The sequence below is a fragment of the Myotis daubentonii genome, chromosome 1 (assembly GCF_963259705.1).
Source record: "Myotis daubentonii chromosome 1, mMyoDau2.1, whole genome shotgun sequence".
Classification (NCBI taxonomy): domain Eukaryota; kingdom Metazoa; phylum Chordata; class Mammalia; order Chiroptera; family Vespertilionidae; genus Myotis; species Myotis daubentonii.
The window spans coordinates 11,414,127-11,439,970 of record NC_081840.1 but is presented as its reverse complement, the minus strand read 5'-3'; the positions used below and the strand labels follow the sequence as shown (position 1 = coordinate 11,439,970).

The 25,844-nt window shown below is 38.2% G+C and overlaps 1 protein-coding gene across 8 annotated transcripts; it reads left to right on the top strand.

Annotated features, from left to right (window-relative positions):
* SPATA7 (spermatogenesis associated 7) lies at nt 1-25,522 on the top strand. Of its 8 annotated transcripts, none has more exons than XM_059688682.1 (12): nt 2-188; nt 4,408-4,482; nt 7,488-7,583; nt 10,520-10,567; nt 13,152-13,303; nt 17,881-18,350; nt 19,466-19,532; nt 20,619-20,734; nt 21,231-21,287; nt 22,769-22,846; nt 24,552-24,609; nt 24,836-25,522. In XM_059688682.1, exons 1-12 carry the CDS (start codon nt 170-172, stop codon nt 25,403-25,405), a joined length of 1,806 nt encoding a protein of 601 aa, XP_059544665.1. In that variant the 5' UTR covers nt 2-169; the 3' UTR covers nt 25,406-25,522. The 8 variants fall into 8 exon arrangements, with proteins under 8 accessions (XP_059544684.1, XP_059544665.1, XP_059544692.1 ...); XM_059688725.1 differs by having other exon boundaries at nt 3-188; nt 4,433-4,482; XM_059688690.1 differs by having other exon boundaries at nt 3-188; nt 13,170-13,303.
* The last annotated feature ends 322 nt before the right edge of the window (nt 25,523-25,844 follow it).

The following is a 25,844-nucleotide window of genomic DNA, read 5'->3' as shown; positions in this document are numbered from 1 at the left end:
CGACGCCCTGGAACCGGCGCTTAGCAACCGGCGCGGCGCCCGTCTCCCGCCTCCGCCGCCCTCCGCCGGCTCCTCCGCGACAGTCCTCTGCCGCCGGGGCTGGCTCTGCCGGGGACGGACCCAAGGGGACCCCGCGCGTCTCCACGGCGCGGCCGAGGCGGATCTCAGCATGAATGGCAGCCGCAGAGGTAAAGGGCGCGTCTCGCGCTCCGGGCCTCGGGGGCCTGGGATCCGGGGTCCGGGGTCGGGGTCCGGGGCCCGAGTCGGGGCCGCGCTAGAGTAGAAGCGGCGCCCCTGGCGCCCTCCGTCCGGCGTCTGCTTGTCTTCCTTGTGGCCCTGAGTGTTGCCCGGGACCCTGGAGCAGACCCTGCCCTTGGGGTGCACGGGTCCGCTTCCGGCTCGGAAGCTGTCGCCCCCGGTCCAGGAGACCCGCTTCCCTGAACCCGGGCCGCCGTAGCCGCCCTGAGTGCCTCGATGGCCCCTGTCCTTTGGGATCAGACCTCCCTGGGCCCCCGCTGCACTCCACAGAGGTGACCTCGGTTTCCTCGTCTCTCAGACAGGAGAGACACGCACGTCATAGAGTTGTTGGGGATCACACGCAGGGAGGACATGGAACGCGCCTGCACAGTGTGAGCACTCAGTACACACGGACTCTTCTATTCGCGACCAGCTCCCGGGATTCTCTAACATTAAATCACTGGGAATCGGGTTAAAATGCAGAGTATGATTCAGCACGTTTGTGTGTGGGGGGGGGGGGAGGGTTGATATTTTGCTTTTCTAATAAGTTTTCAAATGATGCTGTGTTACCGGCTACAGTTTTAGTGGCAAAGAACTAACCCATCATTACTGCACATCCGTCCTTGACCGAACACGCTCAGGCTCCAGTGGACCTCACCGTGGACCAGCTGGGGCCCTATATGAAAATCTCCACAAATCGTCGGCCCAAACCAAATAATTTGCATCTTCGCTGTCTCTCTCTAACAAAGTAGCATTCTTTCTTCAAGCCCAATAAGGCAATCTCTAGAACCTTGCCTCCATCTATTTAAGAAAGTACCTTTAAACCAGGCTGCTAGATGGTTCATGTAATGTCTTGCTTTGAATATGACTGTGCCTTTATTACATAATCTTTACTCGAAATAAGTGCTGTTCTGAGTGTAGGGGATAACTAGCCATTAGCCTAAGTTCCAGAAATCACAAACCAACATGCTTTCCCCCCCCCTTTTATTTTTCTTAAATTTTTTTTATTTTTCCCCTTAATCATTTATCCCCTTTATGCCCTTTTCCACGGCTCCCCATCCCCCCATCACCCCTGCCGTCGCCACACTGTTTTTGTGGTTTTCAGAAATTTTCTAACATTAAGCCCTATTTCCAAGTTACCTCATTATTTGATCCACAAACACATACTGTTAGGCATTATCCTCATTTCACAGTGAATAAACACTGGAGACTAATAAACTAAGAGTTCATGAAGGACACAGTAAGTGTCAGAGCAGGCTGGGAATCCAGGTGGGGAATTGAAACCCTAGAGCCATTGTTTTTACTTACCATCTCATGCTAGTGTTACAGAATTTACCAGGCGACCATAAAACATGCAGGAGTACCCAGAGATACAGGAAAAAAATCATTTATTTTCAAATGTTTCACGTGTACTAGTACAGTGACTCAGGTCAGTTCTCCAAATTCTGAGTAAGCCAATATGGAGGAAGCTTTTTCTTTATACCCTTTGGGTTTTTGTCCCAAATAAAGATCAGACTTCAAAAAGCCCATGTGTTGGGATGGGGGCCATGAGACCACACCTAAAGGCCTGGCCTGGCGCCAGCACTGATAACCCCTCCGTGGGTTGTGTATTGTTCATGGTTTATGGCCTCTGTAAAATGGGAGTATTTAGGTAAACAGGTCTTGCAAGACCAGATAATTAAGGAAGGGGCAGTGACTAGACCAGTGATGGCGAACCTTTTGAGCTCGGTGGGTCTGCATTTTGAAAAACCCTAACTTAACTCTGGTGCCGTGTCACATATAGACATTTTTTGATATTTGCAACCATAGTAAAACAAAGACTTATATTTTTGATATTTATTTTATATATTTAAATGCCATTTAACAAAGAAAAATCAACCAAAAAAATGAGTTCTCGTGTCACCTGACACGCGTGTCATAGGTTCATCATCACTGGACTAGACTATAGGCCAACAGGACTGTGCTCTAGGGATACAGAGCAAGGCTGCTAGCACCCCCCCCCCCCAAAATATCTTATTTTCCTCATGACTAGAGGTGGGGGCATGGGAAAGGATATATGTAAAATTTAGAATATAATAGACTTAGTACATTCTCAGTATTTATTGAATTATTTTTAAAATTGGGTTCCTGTCAAAATGTAAAAAGTTTATATTTTTATAACTTCTCCAATTTAGCTTCATTTTTAGGATATTATATAATATAGATAGCAAACATTGTTATTGATTTTGAATTTTTAAAACAAATATAATATTCAACAAATATCTGGGGTAGTGAGTTCTCTTAGATCATAATTATTATTACTGATAAGAAACCATAAATAATTTTAGCCAAAGCCAAAATACTTCATTTTACTTGAAAAGATTGCACATCCTAAATTTCTTAGGTATCATTAAGATTACCTTGAGTGATTTCAGAGTGCAAAATATTAAGACACCACCTAAAGTAAAAAAAAAAATCATTTTCTTTTGTCGTTTTCTTTTTGGTATCACATTTTTTTTGACGTTCTTTTGTAGGGCAAGCTCTCTGTATGCTGATGTAGTAGGAAGAGTACCACCTAAAAAAACAGTCTATCTTGTTTGTAATCTTTGTGTGCTGTTTACTAGGTAATCTTGAGCAAATCACTTTCACTCCCTCGGCCTTAGGTATTTGTAAAATGGACTAGATCATCTATCAAGTCTTCTTTCCAGCTTCTCCAGGGGGGACTGGGGAGAAATGATTGAGGGTTACAAGCTGCCATTCATTCTGTTATTAATGACTTAGGAAGAAGCGAAGAAAAGACAACCTATTGGGATAGATCACTGAAAGCAGCTTGATAAATAAAAACTATTTTTTAATCTGTTGAGCCAATAGAGACACTTATCAGTGGCATCAGATCCCCAAGCTCCTGGCATTCCTGGGAAATTCTGCCACAAGGAACACCTTCAGCTTTCCTCACTAGAGTTCCTCCTGGCTGCCTAGTGGCCACACATTGCATGGAGAACTGAGCTGCTTGCACATACTGATGAATTTCATTACGCTAGCAAGACCCTTGATCTCATGGACAGGATTTTAGTCCTAATCTACAGAGGATGATGTTTTTTTTCCTGGGATTTAGTTTGAGACTACTTTTTCATGCCCCTTTGTATCAGTCTGGGTCCAATTGGAAGATGGGTACCATAAAATGATTCAAACAAGGGAAGTTTAAAGCATTGTTAAACTAGCCCTAGCCCATGTGGCTCAGTTGGTTGAGCGTCGTCCTGTGTGCTGAAGGGTTGCCAGGTTCAATTCCTGGGTTTGTGGGTTGGATCCCCGGGTTGGGGCTCATATGGGAGGCAACCAGTCACTGTTTCTCTCTCACATGGATGCTTCTCTCTCCCCCTCCTTACACGCTCTCTAAAATCAATTTTTAAAAATTAAAAAGAATTATTAAACTATCATAAAAGAGTAACTATAAGGCATAAGAAATCTCTATGTGGTATCCAAGAGCGAAGGGAGAGTGCTCAAGGAAGGACAAATTTGGAAGGAGGACTTCCAAATAAAGACTCTCTAGATAGGATCCAAGCAAGAGGAGGAGGGTGAGTTGGACTAGATGAACTTTAAGACATCTTTTAAACATTACGTTCTGATTCTCTTTTATATATGTATTTACTTTACACATAGTAACATATGATATAACTTCTAATTTACTCAATTATTTTGTAAGAGCATTATTTCCTTAAAATTAATTGTAGGACAGACTAGCCTGTGATTAACTAAAATAGTTTTATTATATTTCAAAATCATTTAAAACTCCAGTAGGTCAGTAGTGTATAGGATGAAATCAGTATATATCAAATAACATAATAATTGATGTATAGGGAGTCCCAAAATTCATGCAAGATTTGCAATCCAATTCAATTGCAAATCTTGCATGAATTTTGGGACACCCTATGTTTATCATTTTACTCAGTGAAACTAAAGTCTCAAGATACAGCTGTTTTGAAAATAACATTTTCTTAAAAGAGAAAACTTTTGATCAATGGCTGCAGAATTTTTGTCTGATATATCATTTCTGGTTAGTAACACGGTAGAATACAATTTTAAACAACTCTAGCATTACCAATACATTTATTATTTCTTAAATGTTCAATATTGTTTTCTTTGTGAAAGTTTGTTTTGTTTATCCTAATTCATGTTTTTTTTGGTTAAAAGTCAGCTCAAGCTCTGTCCTCCCCAGATCTGTTCCACCATGCCTATTTAAGGGACACTTGAGCACCAAAAGTAACGGTAAGTGAGGTACTTAAGATGGTGAGTGGTTGTTTGGTAAAGATCGACTGTTTATTTGTAAATTATGACACGATGAAAAAATTAGTTAATACTTGAACTTTATATTATTAATTATGTATTTTAAGAGTTCTTGAGGTTAACTTAGGAGTCCCTCATTTCAAACTAGTATTGAGCGCTGGATGTGGACTTGGCTTCCCCCTTCTCCCTGCTGCAGCTCCAGCCCAGCTCTGCTCCTGGCTGGCAGACTCCCCTGCTCTGAGTTATGCCTTCCTTGGTGAGAAGGTGATTTGCAGGTTGTTATAGACACAAGCACTGAGGAGGAAAAGCTGTGCAGAGAAGATGCACTTGGCATCCGGAGCAAGGAAAGCCTTCTTCCTTCAAGTGGATTTCTAGGTCCTGTGAAAGGACAATATTTTAAAGCCTTTAAATTTTTAATGTAAACTTAAAATACATTTTAATAATTATAGTTTACAAGTTTTAAGTCTGGGTTTTTATGCAAAATAATTTAAAGGTTTTTTTCTTTATTTACATAAAAAATCTTTGATACTCATTCCTCCAAATGTGAAGGGAAGATCACGTTTTCAGTTACTTATTTCTTTGTAACAAAGTATATATACACTTAGGGCCAGAATAAAATTTTGAAAAATAACTTTTAACTAAAAATTTAAAACTAGATTTAAAATATACTTACATAGAAGACCAGAATGAAGAATCCTACATAAAAAAAAGCCTAATATGCTAAGTGTCCGGTCGTCCGTTCAACCAATCAAAGCGTAATATGCTAATGACATGCTAAGGCCGCTCAACTGCTCGCTATGACATGCACTGGCCACCAGGGGGCAGATGCTCTGACTGGTAGGTTAGCTTGTTGCTGGGGTCTAGCGGATCGGGGACTGAGGGAGACTGGCAAGACACACCCTGGAGCCCTCCCGCAGTCCCACTCCACCTGGCCAACCTCCTGTGTCCCTCTCCGGCCCTGATCGTGCACTAGTGGGGTCCCTTGTCCTGGCCTGTGCCCTCTCGCAATCCGGGCTGAGGGACCACCCCCCCCCCCCGAGGGCATGAATTTCATGCACCGGACCTCTAGTAATATATAGTTTGCTAACTTTTTCTTTTAATTGATTTTTTAGAGAGAGAGAAAGGGAGAGGGATAAAGAGATAGAAACATCAATGAGAGAACTCTGATCAGTTGCCTCCTGCATGCCCCCTACTGGAGATCAAGCCTGAGACCTGGGCATGTGCCCTGACGGGGAATCGAACCAGTGTTCTCTTGGTTTATGGGTCAGTGCTCAGCTATTGAGCCACACCAGCCAGGCTGCTAAGTTTTTTTAAGGACTATATGTGCAGTTACATATAGTAGTTATAAGTATGAGGCTGCCTCAGTTAACATCTAAACTGCATCCTTTATCAAGCTGTGTGATCTTAAAGACCTTATACCTCTGCACCTCAGTTGCCATGTCTATTAAATAGTGATAATAATAATTAAATGAGTTTTTACATGTAAAGAACAATGCATGCATGGTACCTATTCAATAAATGTTTGTAGTGGTGGTAGTATCAAACTTGCCATTATTGTATATTCTTTTTTAAAAATATCTTTTTATTGAATTTTAGAGAGAGGGGAAGGGAGAAGGAAAGAGAGGGAGAGAGAAAGAGAGAGAGAAACATTGATCGGCTGCCTCCTGCATGCCCTCCTACTTGGGATCCAGCTCGCGACCCAGGCATATTTCCTGACTGGGAATCAAACCAGTACCTCTCGGTGCATGGGCTGATGCTCAACCAACTGAGCCACACTAGCCAGGGCTCGTATGTTCTTATATTATGTGTAGAATTTCCTTGGAAGGATGCATAAAAAATGTAGGATGGGAGGCAGGGGTCAGGAAAGTCACTTACTTTTCAATCTCTTTTACCATTTTAGATGTTGATTATGTTTTTTTAACCACATACATGCATTAGTTCTCAAAAACTGTTTCTAATGTTTAAGAAAGTTATGCCTACATATACATTTGATATTTGTATAGAAGTGCTAATTATTTTTAAGATTTCTTTTAAACGGTTTAGATGACATCAAGAAGTTTAATATCACAGAATTTCTATATGATGTACTTGTCTTAGTCCTAATACTTCAAAAAAATGCATAAGCTGATTTGTAGATCTTGTTAAAGTTAAAAGTTTGCCTCTCAGAATAGAATCTTTGCGTAGAGTTTTGGAGTTTGGGCTTTGCTTGATTTTCCAGGCCCCATGTAATCAAGTACAAAAAAGTTTATTGTTAATTACAGTTGACATTCAATATTATTTTATATTAGTTTCAAGTGTACAGCATAGTGGTTAGATAATTAGGAAGTGAGCCCCCTGAAAATTCTAGTATACACTTGGCACCACATAGTTATTATGATGTTATTGACTATGTTCCCTAGGCTGTCCCTGTGACTATTTTTGCGACTACCAGTTTGTACTTCTTAATCCCTTCACCTTTTTCACCCACTCCTTCCCATCTGGCAGTCCTCAGTTTGTTCTCTGTGTCTATGAATCTGTTTCTGTTTTGTTTGTTCATTTATTTTTTTCTTAGATTCCACATATCCTAGTAAGTGAAATTATATGGCATTTGTCTTTCTCCGGCTTACTTATTTCACTTAACGTAATACCTTTAGATCCATCCATGTTGTCTCAAATGGTGAGATTTCATTCTTTTTTATGACCTAGTAATACTCCATTTTACTCATTATTTTATAATCAGGTAAGTGGCTAAACATTTTTAGTTCTATTCTAGAATCTCGTCATATAACTCTCCAGCTTGTAAAACTTATTCTTAGAAAGTTTGATAGCTCATCAGTTATCAGTACAAGATTAAGGCACATATTCAGCAGCACAAAGTTATGTCAGTATCTTCGTGGTAGAATTTCAGAGTATTTTATAAAAATGAGCTTAATAATTGGTAATTTGTTTATCTTGTGATGATTTTGTATTAACTTTAAATATATAATTAAATATGTTTTAATTTTTAGCTTTTTGCACTGACTCCTCCTCTCTCAGATTAAGTACTCTCCACATGGTCAAGAACCACATGGCTGTGCACTATAATAAAATCCTTTCAGCCAAAGGTAAAAATGTGCAACTGTGAACTTTCTGTACCCGATTTAAACCCTTGACTTCACTTCTAATTAGAGTAAATTCATAGCAAAAATGAATACATCATATATATATATATGTGTATATATATATATATATATATATACACACACATATATATATACATATATATATATATATATATATATATATATATATATATATATATATATATATATCAGTTTGTGTTTGGTATAGAGATATCAGCTACTGTCCTTTTTTGTTAACTGAATTTGAAATCTATATAGTGCCTATGTTATTTCCTTTTACCTGTGTTATTCCTAATATTATTTTATGGTTAAATATTGCTTTTAATATAATAAAAGTTTGTAATCTACTTTTTTGTTTTCAAATATACTAAAGAAGTTTCACAAAGAAGATGCTAACTAATCTCTTTTTCTTTTTTGGTCAGCTTTTTGAGATATAACGTACATCTAGAAAATACACTAATTTTAAGTGTACAGTTAAATATGTTGAATAATACATGCATTTGTATAGCTGCCGTCATAGTTATGCTGTAAAACAGAAATTGGCTAACTGCAGCTCACAGGCCAAATCCTCCTGCCACCTATTTTTTGTGCAGCTTGTGAACTAAGAATGGCAGTTGTATTTTTAAATGGTTGGAAAAAATAAAAATAGTAACATTTTATAACATGAAAGTTATATGAAATTCAAATCTCATTGTCCATAAATAAATCACATCCATTCTTTCACGTTTTGTCTGTTGTGGCTTTTACGCTCACTGACAGGCAGCATTGACTAGTTGTGGCACAGACCGTATCTCCCCACAAAGCCTGAACATTTACTATCTGACCCTTTACAGGAAAAGTTTGCTGATCCCTGACGTAGAGCATCCCATCACCCCAAAAAGTTCCCCCTAGTTTTTTGCAAGCAATCTCCTCTCTGCCATCCCTGGCAACCACTCATCTGCTTTCTAACTATAGTTTTGTCTTCTCCAGAATTTTATATAAATGGAATCATACAATATATATTGTTATGAGTCTTTCATTTAGCTAACGCTTGTGAGACTAATCCATGCTCTTGTGTGTAACAGTATTTTTATGGCTAAGGTAGTAGTCCATATAATGAAATGTACCACAGTTTATTTACTAGTTGGTGGACATTTGGATTATTTTGACTCCTTTTGGCTATTAGGAATAAAGCGGCTATATACATTCACATGTAATCTTTGAACATATGCTTCTATTTCACTGGATAAATTAATTTACTAGGAGTGGAACTGTGGAGTAATAAGGTAAATATATTTTAACTTTATAAGACATTGCCAAACTTTTTTTCCAGAGTGACTCCACCATTTTGCATTTCGATCACTTCCATATCCTCACCAGCATTTCCAATTGGCGGCCCTTTATTGACTATTCTAGTGGATATTGATAGGGCTTTAGTTTGTATTTCCCAGTGCCTACTGATGTTGAACAACTTCTCTTGTGCGTATTTTCCATCTGTATATCTCTGGTGAAATATCTGTTCAATCTTTTGCCCATTTTTAAAAACAGGTTATTTATCTTCTTAGTATTATATTAAGTTGTGAGAGTTCTTTATATCTTAAACACAGGTCCTATATCAGATACATGTTTTGCAAATATTTTATCTTAGTCTATAACTTGTCTTTTCATTTTGTCTTTAAAATTTTTATTTGAAATAATTTTAGACTTATAGAAAAGTTGCAAAAATAGCACAGTCACAGAAACTCTTCATCCAGCTTTCCCCATGTTAAAATCTTATGTAGTCATATTACAATTATTAAAACCAGGAAATTAATAGTGATATAATACTATTAACTACAGACCTTATTTGAATTTCACCAATTTTTCACCTATGTATTTTTTAAATTTTATTTTCTCATTTGAAGGGCTAAATTTTTAAAATTTTAGTTCATATCTTATGACATTTGTATTTTAAATGATTGAAAATCTAAAGAATATTTTGTGACGTGAAATCAAGATCAGCTTTTCAGAGAGAGGAAAGGAGAGGGAGAGAGAGAAACATCGATTGGCTGCCTCCTGCATCCCTATTACTGAGGATCGAGCCTGCAACCCTGGGCATGTGCCCTGACTGGGAATCAAACTGGAGACCTTGGTGTATGGGTCAGCACTCAACCACTGAGCCACACTGACTGGGCGCTTATGTTTTTTATATTCTGTTTAAGAAATCTTTGCCTAATCTTAAGTCACTAAGATTTTCTTATGTGTTTTCTTCTAGAAGTATAAGTTTTAGCTCCTACATTTAAGTTTGTGACCTATTTTGAGTTAGTTTTTTTTAGGTATGCTATAAGGGTCAATTATTTTACCTATGAGTATCCAAATATAACTAGGACTGTTTGTTGAAGAGATCATTCTTTCTCTGTTGAATTACCTTAGCACTATTTGAGAGTTGAGCATACAGAACTGGACTTACTCTTCAGTTCTGTTTTTCTATATGTGTGTCTTTATTACAGTACCACACTGCCACATTACTATAGCATTACAGTCAGTCTTGGAGTCAGGTAGTGTGGGTCCGGCAGTTTTGCTCTTTGTTTTTTCCAAGCCTGTTTGGGGTTCCAATTACAAGTATGTTAACCAGTAAGAGCATGCTACAGGTGGGTTAGGTCAGTGATGCTGTCTGTGTGTTTGTTTCCAGCCTTTCTTCGCTTTGTTTTGTTTTGAATAGTACATATTGCTATGCTTTTAAGTTCACTCATGTTTTCTTTTGTAGTATCTAGTGAGCTTTAATCCCAGCCAGTCTACTTTTTTATCAAGGATGTTATATTTGTTCATTTCTAAAAGTATCATAAAAGTTAAAATAAAAACTACAAGTTCTGGAACTTTTTGTGATTTCCACACATGATATTTTGTTATCATTTATAAATATTAAGAATATTATTAAATAACTAATTTTCTTCTTTCAGCTGTGGTAGACTGCTCAGTTCCACTCAGCATAGGTGCCTGCATCAAATGTAAGTAATTTTTGATATATTGCCTTTTAAAAATGTGTGGTAAACTACACATAACATAATTTTACTATCTTTACCATTTTTAAGTCTGTGGTTCAGTGGCATTAAGTACAGTCATATTGCGGTACAGCCATCACCGCTGTCAATTTTCAGTACTCCTTTTATCTGCAAAACTGAAGCTCCATACATATTAAACAATAACTCTCCCCACAACACCACTCTGTTTTCTGTCTTATGAATTTGTCTACTCTAAGTATCTCGTGTAGGTGAAATCATCCAGTGTTTTTCCTTTTGTGGCTTATTTCACTTAGCAAAATGTCCTCAAGGTTCATTCATGTTGATGAACTAATATGTCAGAATTTCCTTCATTTTTAAGGTTGAATAATAGTCCAGTGTATGCATAATATCATATTTTCTTTACACATTCAAGATACTTGGATTGTTTCTACCTTTTGCCTATTATAAATACTATTTCATGGATGTGAATGTACAAATATCTCTTTGGGACTCTACTTTCATTTCTTTTGGGTATATACCCAGAAGTGGAATTGCTGGGTCATATTGTAATTCTCTTTTTAAGTTTCTGAGAAACCACCATACCGTTGTCTGTAGCAGCGCTATCATTTTACATTCCCACCAACAGTGTGCAAGGGGTCCAGTTTCTCCACATCCTTCCCAATACTTGTTCTTCTTCTGGGGTTCAGGATGGAGATAAGACTTCGGGAGTTGACAGTATAGAGATTGTATTTTAAAAATTGCTCCTCATTTTTATTTTTAGAATTCAGACTTAACTAGTGCTTATTTATCCCCCAGCATTTTCTGTCCTCAGTTGAGACAGGAGTTTTTCTGTGTTGCTGTGTAAATAAAGAAAATTGTGGTGATTAGAAGTGTGAAGATTGCAATCACCAAACTAAAGTATAATTAATAGTCATTATTACTTCTAGTGTTATAGAGTTGATGTTCATTATAGTCAGTATAACTTTGAAGACAGGTTTTATAGACATTTTGACCCATCTTTTTTTTTTTAACTATGAAAATTCTTGGGGTTTTTTGTTTGTTTTTTAAGATTTTTAAAATTGATTTTTTAGAGAGAAAGGGAGAGAGAAACATGGATGTGAAAGCAAAACATTGATCTGCTGCCTGTTGCAGGCCCCCCCACTGGGGACCAAGCCCTGCAAAATGGACATGTACCCTGACTGGGAATCAAACCCAAAACCTTCTGGTGCACAGAATGACGATGTTCCCACCATCTGGCCTACCTGTCCAGATGCTAAATACATTTACTTTAGCATTTACTAATTTTTCTTAATTATAATTGAAACTTTAAATATACATATAAATTACCTTACTTGTTTTTTTTGGCATGTAAAAATTTTTATAAATTCTGATTCAAAGTGAGGTGAATTAAAACTTGAAATTTTCTTGTCCATTAAGGTGAGATAGATTCCTATGACGTATGTTAAATTTTTAATGTTATATGAAAATACAAGTCATTCTGTTTCTATTCAACTCTGAAATTTGACTAGCTTTTATTTTGCCATTTTCAGTCTGTACAATGACAAGTCTTTAATAACGACTTAGTACTTGACTTATGGCACACTAAAGTGTGAAACCACTTTTTTTGTGTGTGTTTTTTTTCAAATGAATAGCATTTCAGAAAAATAGAATTTAGATATCCTGATTGAAAATGTTTTAAAATTTAATGTCATTTTAAAGTCATATAAAACTTAAAAAAGTTTTAGCATAGCATTTATGGTATTGACAATATTTTATTTGGGGGAGAGTCTAATGGACTAATTCAGACTCTGAAGTTGATGATTACAGAGTCACGAACAATACAGTCGAGCATTTCTGACCTTCATATCTCTATGAATATCTGCCAGGAATTGCTTTCTTGACTCCTTAGGTTTAGCCAATTTGTTACAACTTGTTTGTGCTCTTTAACTTTTTTTCTTTTTATATTTTTTAATTTATTTCAGAATGGAAGAGAGAGGGAGAGAGAGAGAGAGAGAGAGAAACATCAATGATGAGAAAGAATCATTGATTGGCTGCCTCCTGCACACCCACTACTGGGTATCGAGCCCACAACCTGTACATGTGCCCTGACCAGGAGTCAAACCGTGACTTCCTGGCTCATAGGTTGATGCTCAACCACTGAGCTATGCCAGCCAAGTTGTTTGTGCTCTTTATTTTATTTTTTTTAAATATATTTTATTTATTTTTTACAGAGAGGAGGAGAGAGGGACAGAGAGTTAGAAACATCGATGAGAGAGAAACATCGATCAGCTGCCTCCTGCACACCCCCACTGGGGATGTGCCCGCAACCCAGGTACATGCCCTTGAGTCCGCAGGCCGACGCTGTATCCACTGAGCCAAACCAGTCAGGGCTGTTTGTGCTCTTTAAATAATCCATTTAAAGTTTCTCTAAATTCAATATTTACTATCTTAGCTTTTCTTTATATGGAAAAATATAGAGATTTTTCCTTGCAGATCAGTAGTGTAAACATTTTAGCAAGGAAAAAAATGTAGGCTTTATTAGTCTTTCAAGACCAAAAAATTAAGTTTTCTATTTTCTATATTTCAAAAGATTTGTTTTCCCCATCAGATGCAGATCAACAACGACGAGAGAAACTCAGAAAGGAAATAGCACAATGTGAAAGGGAGTTGCAAGTAACTAAAAGTACAGTGCAGGCCAGTTCTAAAAATAATTCCAAGTCATCACTTAACACTCTACAAAAGGTAAGATGATCTTTTTTCACCTTTTACAAGTAGATATTTCTAAGCTCTTTCATCAGTGGTACAACCTGACTTTTTGGTAACATGTTTCCTATTGGTCAGAAACAAACTTTTCCTGTAAAGAACCAAATAGTAAATATTTTAGGCTTTTCAGGCCACACAGTCTCTGTCACAACTATTGGTGGACTTTAACAAAATACAATAGAAATGATTAAGTAAAAAAATTAATAAAACTGACAAGTCTCTGATGAAAATACTTAAGATTGAAGGCAGAAATAAAATGGGGAAATAACACATATTCAAAAGAGAGTAAGATAATATTATGAATAAGTCTGTGCCCAAAATTTGAAAATTTAGATGACATAGACAACTTCATATCTATATATAGGTATAGGTAGGTAGGTAGGTAGGTAGGTAGATAGATAGATAGATAGATAGATAGATAGATAGATAGATAGATATAGAGATAGATAGATATACTAGAGGCCTGGTGCATGTATTCGTGCACTGGCAGGGTCCCTCGGCCTGGTCTGTGGAGATCGGGCTGAAACCGGCTCTTTGACATCCCCTGAGGGGTCCCAGATTGCAAGAGGGCAGTTCTCGGTGACACATCCTGGAATCGGGCTCCCTCCTCTCTGATTCTGGGCGTGTCACCTGAGAACCACAGCTGCCAAGTCACTGCAGCTTGGCAGCTCCTGCATTGAGTGTCTGCCCCCTGGTGGTCATTGCACATACTACCTACTGGTCGGATGGTCGCTTAGGCTTTTATATATATAGATCCCCCTACAGTTTATGTATTAGAAAACAAATGAGTTATTTGTCTTGACTTAGGTTTTTGTGGACCATTTGGGCACTCACATTTAGGCTGCAAGTTTGTATGGTGGCAGCATATAATTACAGATTCTCAAAGGCTAATGTTCCCTTTTCACTCTGTACCAGTGTTCAAGATGGGCAGATTTCTTTGCAAGTCACCTAGTTGAGGTGTGGCCATCGAGAGGATCCCAGAGTCATGAGCATGGTCTCCTAGATCATCCAGATCAGTCCTTGAGCTTTGTGTTTTGTCCCCCAACACCCTTGATGTGATAAAAACTACTGCCTGTTAGTAAAAGCCAGTTTCACTGCTCTGCTTACTAGGTGTCACATGTCATATCTGACTCCAGCGCTTTCCATCATACATATCAGTAAATGGGAATGACTAAGGACATTTGTACCACAATAATGAATCCAGGTTGTTTTTCTTAGGTGGGTATGGGGAACCATAGACCAGTTTTTAGTTGGGATGTTTAGTCATCATACTTTACAAAAACTACACTGGCAGGAGGGAAAGAAAGACTAGTGATGAGACAGTTCAATAACCTGGGGAAGAAATGATTAAGACCTGATCTAAGACAGCAGAAGGGAGCACAAGGGATATATTTAGGAAATACTTAGAAAGGAGAATTCCCCAGGATTTAGTGCCTGATTCGATGATGTGAAGAGCAAGAGGCCAAAATTAAGGAGGTTCTCAGGCTTTTGGTGTGGGCAGCTGGGAAGACGGTGAAGGGATGATAACAGGACAAAATGCAGTGTTTTCTTTGGAGGAGGGGGTAATGTAGGGTTTGAGTTTGCTGGTTGGACATGCTTCATTTGAGGTGCCTTTAGAACATCTCATATAGTCAGTAGAGAGTTGATAGAAGCATTTCTCTCAGACTGAAAATAAATTTGGGAGTCATCAGGGAAGCTATAATGCTTAAGAGCCCCCAGGCCTGTTGCATAGATAGAAGGACCAGGAATAGAATTGCTTCCTTTAGAATAATTCTGCCAGACGCTGTGCTATAATTTGCCATCTGGGAATCTGTTCATCAATATTTGATGCACATGTGCATTTTCATTTTTAGTGATTGGACTTTTTAACCGAAAATTTAAAATATTTTTCCATTACCCAGCATTTTGACTATATTAATAAAAGGATAATATGCTAATTAGGGCTGATGTCTTCCGGACGACCTTCTGGACAAAGCCACAGTGGCTGCGGCGGCCGAGGCTCAGGCCAGCAGTGGCGGCAGCAGCGGGGTAATGGGGGCGCCTTTCCCTGATCCACCAGGTCACCTCCCACAGAGGGAGACCAGACTGCGGCTTAGGCCGGGGGCCAAGGCAGAGATGGTGAGGGGCGATCAGGCCAGCAGGGAGAAAGATAGGGGTGATCAGGCTGGCAGGGGGGCAAGGTAGGGGCAATTAGGCCAGCAGGCAGAGGGGTTAGGGGAGATCAGGCAGGCAGGCAGAGGCAGTTAGGGGCGATCAGGCAAGCAGGCAGGCAGAGGGGTTAGGGGCGATCAGACAGGCAGGCTAGTGGTTAGGAGCCAGCAGTCCCGGATTGTGAGAGGGATGTCCCAGATTGGAGAGGGTGCAGGCAGGGCTGAGGGACCTGCTCCTCTCCCCGCCCCCCCCCCCCACCCATGTACAAATTTCGTGCACCGGGCCTCTAGTAAATTACTAAGTGTATTTTGAGCCCTGACTAGTTTTTCTCAGTGGTTAGGGCATCGGCCCACAGACTGAAGGGTCATGGGTTCAGTTACAGTCAAGGGCATGTACCTTGGTTGCAGGCTTGATCCCTGGCCCCATTCGGGACACGTGTAGGAGGCAACCAATTGATGTGTCTCTCCCACATCTATGTTTCTCTCTCTCTTTCTCCTCCTCCCTCCCTTCTACTCTCTCTAAAAATCAATGGGGGGGTGGGAATTCTCGAGTGAGGATTTTTTTTAATTGTATTTTGAGATAAGAATAGATTTTGTTGAAAATAAAATATATAATTTAATCTGTAAATGTAAGATATTTTTTATTCATTTTTTCATTAGCCACTGTAACTCTATACATTTGCCTCCATAAAATACTTCATTTATGCTTTCATATGGGTATTTTTAAAAAATATATTTTTAGTGATTTTGAGAGAGAGAGAAACATCGATATGAGAGCAGAATATCAATTGGCTGCCTCCTGCACACCCCTACTAGGGACTGAGCCTGCAACCCAGGCATGTGCCCCAACTGGGAATCAAACCACAGACCTCCTGGTGCATGGGCCAACGCTCAACCAACTGAGCCACACTGGCTGGGTAAATGAGTCTTTAAAATAGATAATAGATAATATGATATAATAGTGAAGCACATAGGCCTAGCCTGAGTTCAGATTTATGAGACCCTGTGCCTGAGTTTCTTCACCTATAAAATAGAGCTAATAACTATCGCAACTGAGAAGTTATTTTGACAATTGAGTTGTACATGTAAATCATTTAGAACAGTACCTTGCACATAGTAGACACTCTATACTTATTAGCAGCAGTGATAGAAGTCCTTATTATTCCTCTCATTCTACTCACTGGTAAAAACAGTACTTTGCACAAAGGAAGCACTTGGCTTTTCCCGTACTCCTCTTGTTTTTCACCCCAGGAGCTTATAGGACACACATAACTGGCTAAATCCTAACCATTTTCACCTCAGCCCCCTCCCTAACTCAGAGTTCTGTAAAGGATACACAGGTATCCATAAAGTCTAGAATCATAGACAAAGCTTTAGCGGCATCTAGTCTGTAAAAGAATAAAATATTATGTGTTTTTAAACTTTATAGATATCCCGTAGAAATGGTTCTTCCAAGGATAAACCAAAAAAAATGGAGCAGTCAAAAATACCTCCCTTTCAAAGCTTTCCCCACTCATGAGAACTTGAGAAAACATGTGAACTTTTTATGGAATAAGTAGTTCTTTTTTTAAATATATTTTTATTGATTTCAGAGAGGAAGGGAGAAGGAGAGAGAGAAACATCAATAATGAGAGAGAATAATTGATCAGTTGCCTCTGCATGCCCCACACAGGAGATCAAGCTTGCAACCCAGGCATGTGCCCTGACCGGGAATCAAACCGTGACCTCCTAGTTCATAGGTCGACGCTCAACCACTGAGCCACACCAGCCAGACGGAATAAGTAGTTCTTAATGATATTTAAAATATCAGTCACTTAAATCAGGGCACCATACATTGTGAGGAAAAGTTTTTCTTTCTTCAAAGCCTTAAATTTGCAGAGCAACTGCTGGCACTAGAGTTTGCCTTAGTGACCAGAGGGAAGGGAAGGGTGCCAACAACTGTGGCTGACAAGGGGTTGGGGCTCACAATTGATTTGGAAACTTACAGATATAGCTGAGATCTCAGTACACAAGTCAAGATCGAAAATATAGGCATATGTTATTAATCATTTTTTAGCTTCAGAAAGAAAAATGATTGCTATTAACATATGTAGAATTATATTTTTATATGTTAATCATTAAAAAAAGAATAGAACTTTATATACAATGCTAACATCTTTAGGGACATATAAAGTTAATTTTATAAGCCCCTGAGGCAGCCATGTTTGATGTTTATGAATTTGCATATCTATAATAATAAAAGTGTAATATGCTAATTAGACCAGGCAGCCCAACGACCTTCCGGAGGAAGCCAGGGCTGCGAGGGCTGAGGCAAGCTGCCGTGGCTGCAAGGACCAAGCCCCTTGCATGAATTTTGTGCATCTGGCCTCTAGTGTAATTAATAACTACCAAACCCAATGTTCTCAGCCTGCAGAAGAACCACGAAATGAAGACAACATGTTAGTTGAAGAAGTGAATGAATATGCGTCCTTTGCAAGGTCACCAGGGACTTCTTCAGAGAGACTGCACCTCAGTCTACCTAAATCCAGTGACAGCCTCACGGATGGTACTGAGAACAACTTCGGTTCCTTCCTGTCCAGCATAGATTGCACCACCTCCAGGCCCAGGAAAACACACTCTGCAACCTCCAACAGCCGAAGGCCCAGGAGCACAAATTCCCACAGGTCTCAGTTAGTCGTTAACAAAACATCCAGTGGGGACCTTTTGGATAAACATTCTAAACTCTTCTCTAATGGGCATTTGCCATTCACTCCACGCACTTTGAAAACAGAAGCAAAATCTTTCCTGTCACAGTATCGGTATTATACACCTGCCAAAAGAAAAAAGGATTTTACAGATCAGCGGGTAGAAGCTGAAACCCAGACTGAATTAAGCAGGTATGGCACGTCAACAGCCAATAGTAAATCCTTCAGGATGTTGTGGAAACTAAACAATATTCCTTCTTTTATATCATGTAGTTTATGTGCCCTGTGAATGGAATGTCATTACTATGACTTTTCCTTTTACATGTATCGCTTAGAACTATCAGAGTAATTATTGAAAAACCAGTAGCCGTTACATTTGTCAGACTCTATATACATGAATGTTACATATTTCAATTTTTTTTTGTTTTTGACATGATACTAGAACTTTTGTGTTTTAAAATATTATACTTTCAGAGAGTTCTTCAAATATGTCATCAAACAGCATTTGTGAAAAAAACAGCATTTGTGCAAATATGTCTATTGCTTTATGATAAAAATGACAAAACAGTGGGTTAAAGAAGGGGGAGAAACAACTCCCCCTTTCCTGCAAATATTCAGCCCCAGTCTTGTATAGCAACAACTCTCCACGTGTAATTTAGACCGTTGGGATCATTTCTGGAAGTTCAGTATAATTTGCCTCAATAATGTTTTCATATACAATAATGCCTGGCACATAATGAATATTCAGTAAAAGTTTGCCAAGTGCTTGGAGAAACAAACAGATCTTGTGAAGTATTTAGTGTAAGCTGATATTTGATTATTTATCCTCGGTTATATAAACAAATATTTATCAGGTACTAGGTTTTAGTTATTTTAGAAAGTAAAAAGCAATTTATGACTACTATTCTTTCCTCTGGGTAAATACAAGAAGTGCAGTAATATCAGATGTGTCTGCATACATTTCATCAAAGAATTAAGGAATTAAATATATGACAGAATTTGTCAAGTGAGGAAGAAATGAGGAAAGTATGATTATATTTATGACAGCTTTTGAACATAAAAGTTCTCATTTCCCTAGTCCCACTCTGGCCAACTGAAATTTAGCTGCTATTCAAAAAAAGGAAAAGAAGTACAGGTAATCCAAACCACATCTATTTCCTGATTATATAACCAGAAATAATACATTTTATAAGAACAGATGGATTTTATCTCCTATGTTTGAGTTTATTTTTTCTAGACGATAAAGCTCATTATCACACAGTCTTTGTATTTTGAAAGCTTAACAGTGTATTTTTTAAATATTACAGCTTTAAGCCTGATTTTGAGACAGTTGAGACCAAGGACTTCACAGAGTCAGAAGTGACCATAAAGCAGGTAACAGAAATGAGTCCCCTGTGCTTCACATTGGAATTACAGCTGCTCTAACCTAACAGACCGTGGATAGCTATTTGGACTATGAAGAGTGATCTCTTGATGACACTTCTTGCACATGATCTAGCCAGTGTTCAGAAGGTTTGCCTATTTACTCTCTGGGAATGGCCACATGGATCCTGCCAATTTGGGAAATTATGCGTCATTATCTCTTCTAGATGGTTGACTGGCTGGCTGGATAGATGGGTGGACAAATAAAATGCCTTAAATGTGGTTTTCAAATATGTAAAGTACTGTACATAAATTTGCATTGTAAAGATGAAATTTTAAAATGCAAGTAATTGCCTGGCAGAGTACGTGGCCCAAAGCAAGGGTTCTATAAAAGTGAGCTGCCAGTAGTTTGTTAATATTTATTGTTCATACAGCCATGGCCACCACTGCTTCTGTGTGTTTGATATGTTGGCATTGGTTGTTTGAATTTCTGAGTACGATATTTTTTCTCAAATTTACCCAAAACTTCATATTTGCATCATTTTCTCCATATGTTTATTTGTGGTGATTTCTTAACATCATTTAAAATGTCCCTCATTAAAATATAAGAAATAAGTTGTTTTATCTTACTTTATTATATATATATACATATATATATAATATATATGTGTGTGTGTATATTTGTTTCTTATTGATTTCAGAGAGGAAGGGAGAGGGAGAGAGAGATAGAAACATCAATGATGAGAGAGAATCATCGATCACCTGCCTCCTGCACACCCTCCACTGGGGATTGAGCCCACAAACCAGGCATGTGACCTAACCAGGAATCAAACTGTCACGTTCTGGTTCATAGGTTGATGCTCATCCACTGAGCCACATCAGCCGGGCTATTTTATCTTACTTGAAATAAATTTAAGAAAAATGTCCTGATTGGATGGAAAATGTGTTCTAAAACATCCTTTGTCATAATATATCTGTCGCTCTTCTACTGGATATCTCTACTCTCTTACCTCAACTGTTTTTAAAATTTGCTGTTTCTGCCTTTACATTGTATTTTTCAAGTAAAATAAGGATGTATTCTTGTCATTGCATCCCCAGGCATCTAGTTGTATGACCTATGGAACCAAAGAAAACATAATCCCTTCATCTTCCCAAGAGAAGGGCTTACCATGGGAAGAGGTTAAGGATGGCGCTCTGCAGTGCTCCCCAGCCAGGTAACAGCTTCCAGGGGAAATCGGTCTAACTGTCTCCCCCTGTAATTAGAAGAATGGGTTAAAAAAAATCTGCCTTTGCTATTTACTTGGCCTTTCTGCCCCCTGGTGAACTCACTAGTGAGAAAAATAATACCTACCCAATATACCTAATAGGGTTTTTCTGAAGATTAGATTAGATCATGGATATGCACCTCTTATTACTAATATATGACATTGTTGAACACTTACTATATGCCCACCTGTGTTTTTTTTAATCCTCACCCAAGGATATGTTTTTATTGATTTTTAGAGAGAGAGAACGACAAAACAAAACAAAACATTGGTTGGTTGCCTCCTATACGAGCACTGACTGGGGACCCAACCCACAACCTAGGTATGTGCCCTGACCAGGAATCGAACTCAAAACCTTTTGGTGTACAGGATGACACTCAGAACAACTGAACTACCCAGCCAAGGCACCAAACATTGTTCAAATATTTTAATTTTCTCTTTTCAGGGCATTATGTCAGTATTCCGTGCAGCCTCCTCCTTCAAGGAGAAAAATCTACTCTGAGTAAGATCTTTCTCATCTTTTCATTTTGCTTAGAGGAAATCAAGAATTAAGAATCATAGAAACTTATTCAGTAAGTTAGGATTGAACACTAATTTGTCTCACAAAAAGCTTTTGGGCTCAACTATCTAACACATCTCTTTAAGAAAATGACCAAAATTTTCTGAAATAATTATCAATCTCTTCATCTTTATTTCCAGTGGAAATTTGTCCCTAAGTTAATACCTATTTTTTTATAATTAGCACCCATAACTCTTGTATATTTTTGTAAGTGAAAATAATAGTTTTTGAAAAATCCAGACTTTAGAAACTCAGAACAACCTTCCTGGAGGTTTCCAGCCTCACCGTTCTTTGCAGATATTATACTTCTAGGTTTTTTAATTTATTTTTACTTCTAGATATTAATGCTGTTTAGTTAAGCTGCATTTTTAGGGGGGAAATAATCTATAGGAGTCAGCAAAAGTTGTGAGTTATGCAAAACAGTTTATTCTTGTATTATTATTTATTAATAATTGTATTATTTTCCAAACAAATAACTGTAAACCTACCTTTGCCTACATCTATATTTTTATAGTTTAATTTATTCCTTAACTTGATGATAAATATTAGACTGTTAAGCAGTTTGCAAGTGTAATTTTTTATGTTGCCCTCACTCTTGGTTGGCCTCTGTCTTGTTCTGTTTAATCCCTGCTTACTCTCTCTTTTTTTGTTGTTTTGTTTTGGTTAATCCTCACCTTGAGGATATTTTTTTCCATTGATTTTTTAGAGAGTGAAAGGGAGGGGGAGAGACAGAGAGAAACATCGATGTGAGAGAGAGACATCAATTGGTTGCCTCCCACACGCCCCTGACCTGCAACTGAGGTACCTGCCCTTGACTGTAATCGAACCCACAACCCTTCAGTCCTGGGGCAAACACTCTTAACCACTGAGCCAAACTGGCTAGGGCTCCCTGCTTGTTTATTGCTGGGTGTATGTCTCAGACATCTGTCAAATTTTTCTCTATTAGGGAATATTTTCTCATCTTCAATATTTATCCTTGCATAATTTCAGAAAGTTGACATGTTTGTTTTATAATATTTCTCTTTAATAATGTGAGCCAGAAGTACATTTCTAATGAGTAGTAGAGATTTTTAATTAAGTATTCGTATTTCCTATAGTTTTCAGAGTGAGTAGTGAATAATTTTTTTTAATTTTGTTTTATTGCTTAAAGTACAGTGGGGCCTTGACTTACGAGTGTCCCTACTAACGAGTTTTTTGAGATACCAGCTGTCGTCTCTCAGCCGATTTTTTGCATTGAGTTGACAGAGTAATTTGAGTTAACGAGCTCCTTAACGAACTTGGTCTCGGAACGAATTAAACTCGTAAGTCAAGGCCCCACTGTATTACAAAGAGTATTACATATGTCCCCTTTCCCCCTCCGCCGACCTTCCCCCGGCCTCCCCTACCCCCAATAACTTTTGTTATATATTGCTTTACCTTCGCAGTGAAGAAGAACTGTTGTATCTGAGTTTCATTGAAGATGTAACAGATGAAATTCTGAAACTTGGTTTATTTTCAAACAGGTTAGATTTTTTTTTAAATAATACATGGTGGTTGAAGAGTACTTTAATATATTTTAATGATTTTTTACAGAGAGGAAGGGAGAGGGATAGAGAGTTAGAAACATCGATGAGAGAGAAACATCCATCAGCTGCCTCCTGCACACCTACTGGGGATGTGCCCGCAACCAAGGTACATGCCCTTGACCAGAATCGAACCTGGGACCCTTCAGTCCACAGGCTGACGCTCTATCCACTGAGCCAAACCAGTCAGGGCGAAGAGTACTTTAAATATTCTTCATTTGGTAGTAGTTTTTTAAGTTATTTTCCCATATTAGGAAATGAAAAATTATATTGCTTTCTTAGGGGACCATATTCTTATAACTGATAGCAAATTGTAAAGAATGTTTAATTCATGCTCTAGGTGGACTCACAGTTTGGGGGAGTTATAGAAAAAAAAATAGAGATTTTATTCATTTAAATACCATTATGTTTCTTGGCTATAATAGACCAGTAAAATAAAATTTTTGCTACTTATTAGCAAAGATTCATAATCCAATTTTGCTACTTGAAATTATGATGAGAATCAAAAGCAAGTATTTTGGTTACATCTGCTACTAATAAAGTGAGGAATAATAAAAGCTAGGTTTGCATACTGTAAATGAAATGGAAAATTTGCAAACAGATTAGTTCTTGCATGCTGAATGAAACTGAGTGGTCCTGAGTCACCTTGAACAGTAGTTACTTGTGTAAAATTCATTGGACATTGAGACAAACTTTGTTATGTAGCATAAGATCCCATTATGTACACCACATGTATAGAAAATTGCCTAGGAGGAAATAATATTCCAAAACATTAAATAGCCATTGTAAAATGTAGAGTATGGATTTCTTGGGCTTTTAAAAAATTATTAAATTATTTCATAACTACTGACTATAAAGTTGGCTCATAACTTCATTGTAATAACAAATGGTAACAAAGGAAATGAGTTGTGTTTTAAGAAACCTATTGATACATCCATGTAATAGACAAGTATGGTGTAGCTGAAGGAATAAACTCTGGTTTAAATTCTAATGGCTGTGGCTATGGTGTAGAGGAAATCATTGTCTTAGAGATGTAGTTTTCTCATCTTTAAATTTTTTTACAATACCTTTCTCTCCCAATATTGGTCATGATTAGAGGTATCATTAATATGTTCCTAGCACTTAGTGGTGCTTAGTGAATGATAAACTCTTAGGTTATTATAAGGATTTAGCATCAGTGGAATTTTTTTCAAGTATACTGTAGAAAGCATTTTAAAATACCTCACAAAAGAATTTTCTTTAGAGTTTGGTTTATGGGGGTAGTGTGTATGTGAGGAGAAGGGAGGCTTATGGTGTTTGCGTATGTGTGTGAGAGAAAAACAATTTTTAGTGGGGAGGGGGGTGAAAGAGAGAGGAAGAAGTTTTGGGCCTCATTTAAAATATTTTATTCACAGAAATGTAAGTAGCATGCAGTCTTTTAGAAACATTGGCATCCTGTACCTTGACTTAAGTGCATAGAGGGAACCGTACTAGTTTTCATGGTGGAGAACTTGACGGAACAGGGAAGGGTTGGTCTTTAACTTTGGAAAGAAAAAGAGCCATTAAAAAACGTGTCCAGTCGTTAGTAGTTTAGTTATTGCATTGCTGCTTTCCAGTTAGTTGATTTCCTGATTGAGATATTAACATTCTTATTTCTCTTTTGTAGGTCTTTAGAACGACTGTTTGAGCGACATATAAGGCAAAATAAACACCATTTGGAGGAGGTTTGTTTCCTTAGAACTGCATTATAGAAAGAATTTTAAAGTATTTCTATACCCTCAGAGAATGCATTAAAAGCAAGTGCTTTTTTCCCCTTGTACTTTGTATACACTTGGGGTGGGTGGAAAGAGAAGTATTGGTCCTGCAGAGATTAGCAGCACTGCAGACAAAAGTAATTCAATTTAACTAGCTTAATTAATTTCCTTATTCTTGCCTTTTTCTTAATCCTAGGGGAAAATGCGCCACCTACTGCATATCCTAAAGGTGAATTTAGGGTGCATATCCAAGGAAAGCTCAGCGAAGCTAGATGACTTTGATTTGTTGAATTTACTTGATTTTGAAAAGGCTGAGAATTCAGCACAAAATGAACAAGAGGCCACAATTCAACAGGAGCGTCAGGAATACAGAAAAGCTTTGGATATGTTGCTGTCTGAGCCAAAGGATGAGAATGAGATAGTCTCATCAAATGATTTTTACCTACCAATCTATAAGTTCAAGAATTCAGAAGGGGTTATAATTGAACAGGTGAACGAGGAAACAAATCTTAGACCTTCAAGTCGGGATGAAAAAAATCCAAATATTTCTGACAGCTCAGGAGACCGAGAGACCTCTGTGACTATCATTGAAGGTGACAGTGACACTGAAAAGGCTGAGACTCCAAGTGAGCTGTACCGTCCCAGCACAGCCTTGTCCCCGTCCGTCCAGCTCTGCAAGGTCATGGGTGGCAGCGATCAGGACCTGGAGGAGCCAACGCTGAAAATCATGGCACTGGGCATTGAGGACAGCCCTGGGGATGTTTGATCTTCATTAATAAATGTCCCAAATGGCCAGTAATTCAATATTTTTTCCTCTTTTTTTCCTTTTATATATATGATTTTCTGTATTTTCTATGCTGTATAATAAATTACCATAAATTTAGCAGCTTAAAACAAAACACATGTATTATTTACCCAAGTTTCTGTGGATCAAGAGTCTAAACACAGCTTGGCTGGGTCCTCCACTCTGGGTTTCACAAGGCTGCACCCCAACTGTGAGTCCGGGAAGAACCTGATTCCAAACTTTTTTCAGGTTGTTGGCCTAATTCCTTAACTTGCAACAACAGATCTGAAAAACTTTGACTTCTTGCTGGCCGTTGGCCATTGGCTGCCCTCAGCTCTCAGAAGCTGCCCACAGTTCCCTGCCACTCAGCCACAATAATGTGGCTTTCCAGCATCTCTGACATAAGCCAGCCACAGGCCCC

Excerpts from the sequence above, each read along its gene's own strand:
- SPATA7 (XM_059688682.1), top strand. Across the intron at positions 22,847-24,551 it reads CTTGGTTTATTTTCAAACAG|GTCTTTAGAACGACTGTTTG; the intron begins GTTAGATTTTTT and ends TCTCTTTTGTAG. Across the intron at positions 24,610-24,835 it reads ATAAACACCATTTGGAGGAG|GGGAAAATGCGCCACCTACT; the intron begins GTTTGTTTCCTT and ends TCTTAATCCTAG.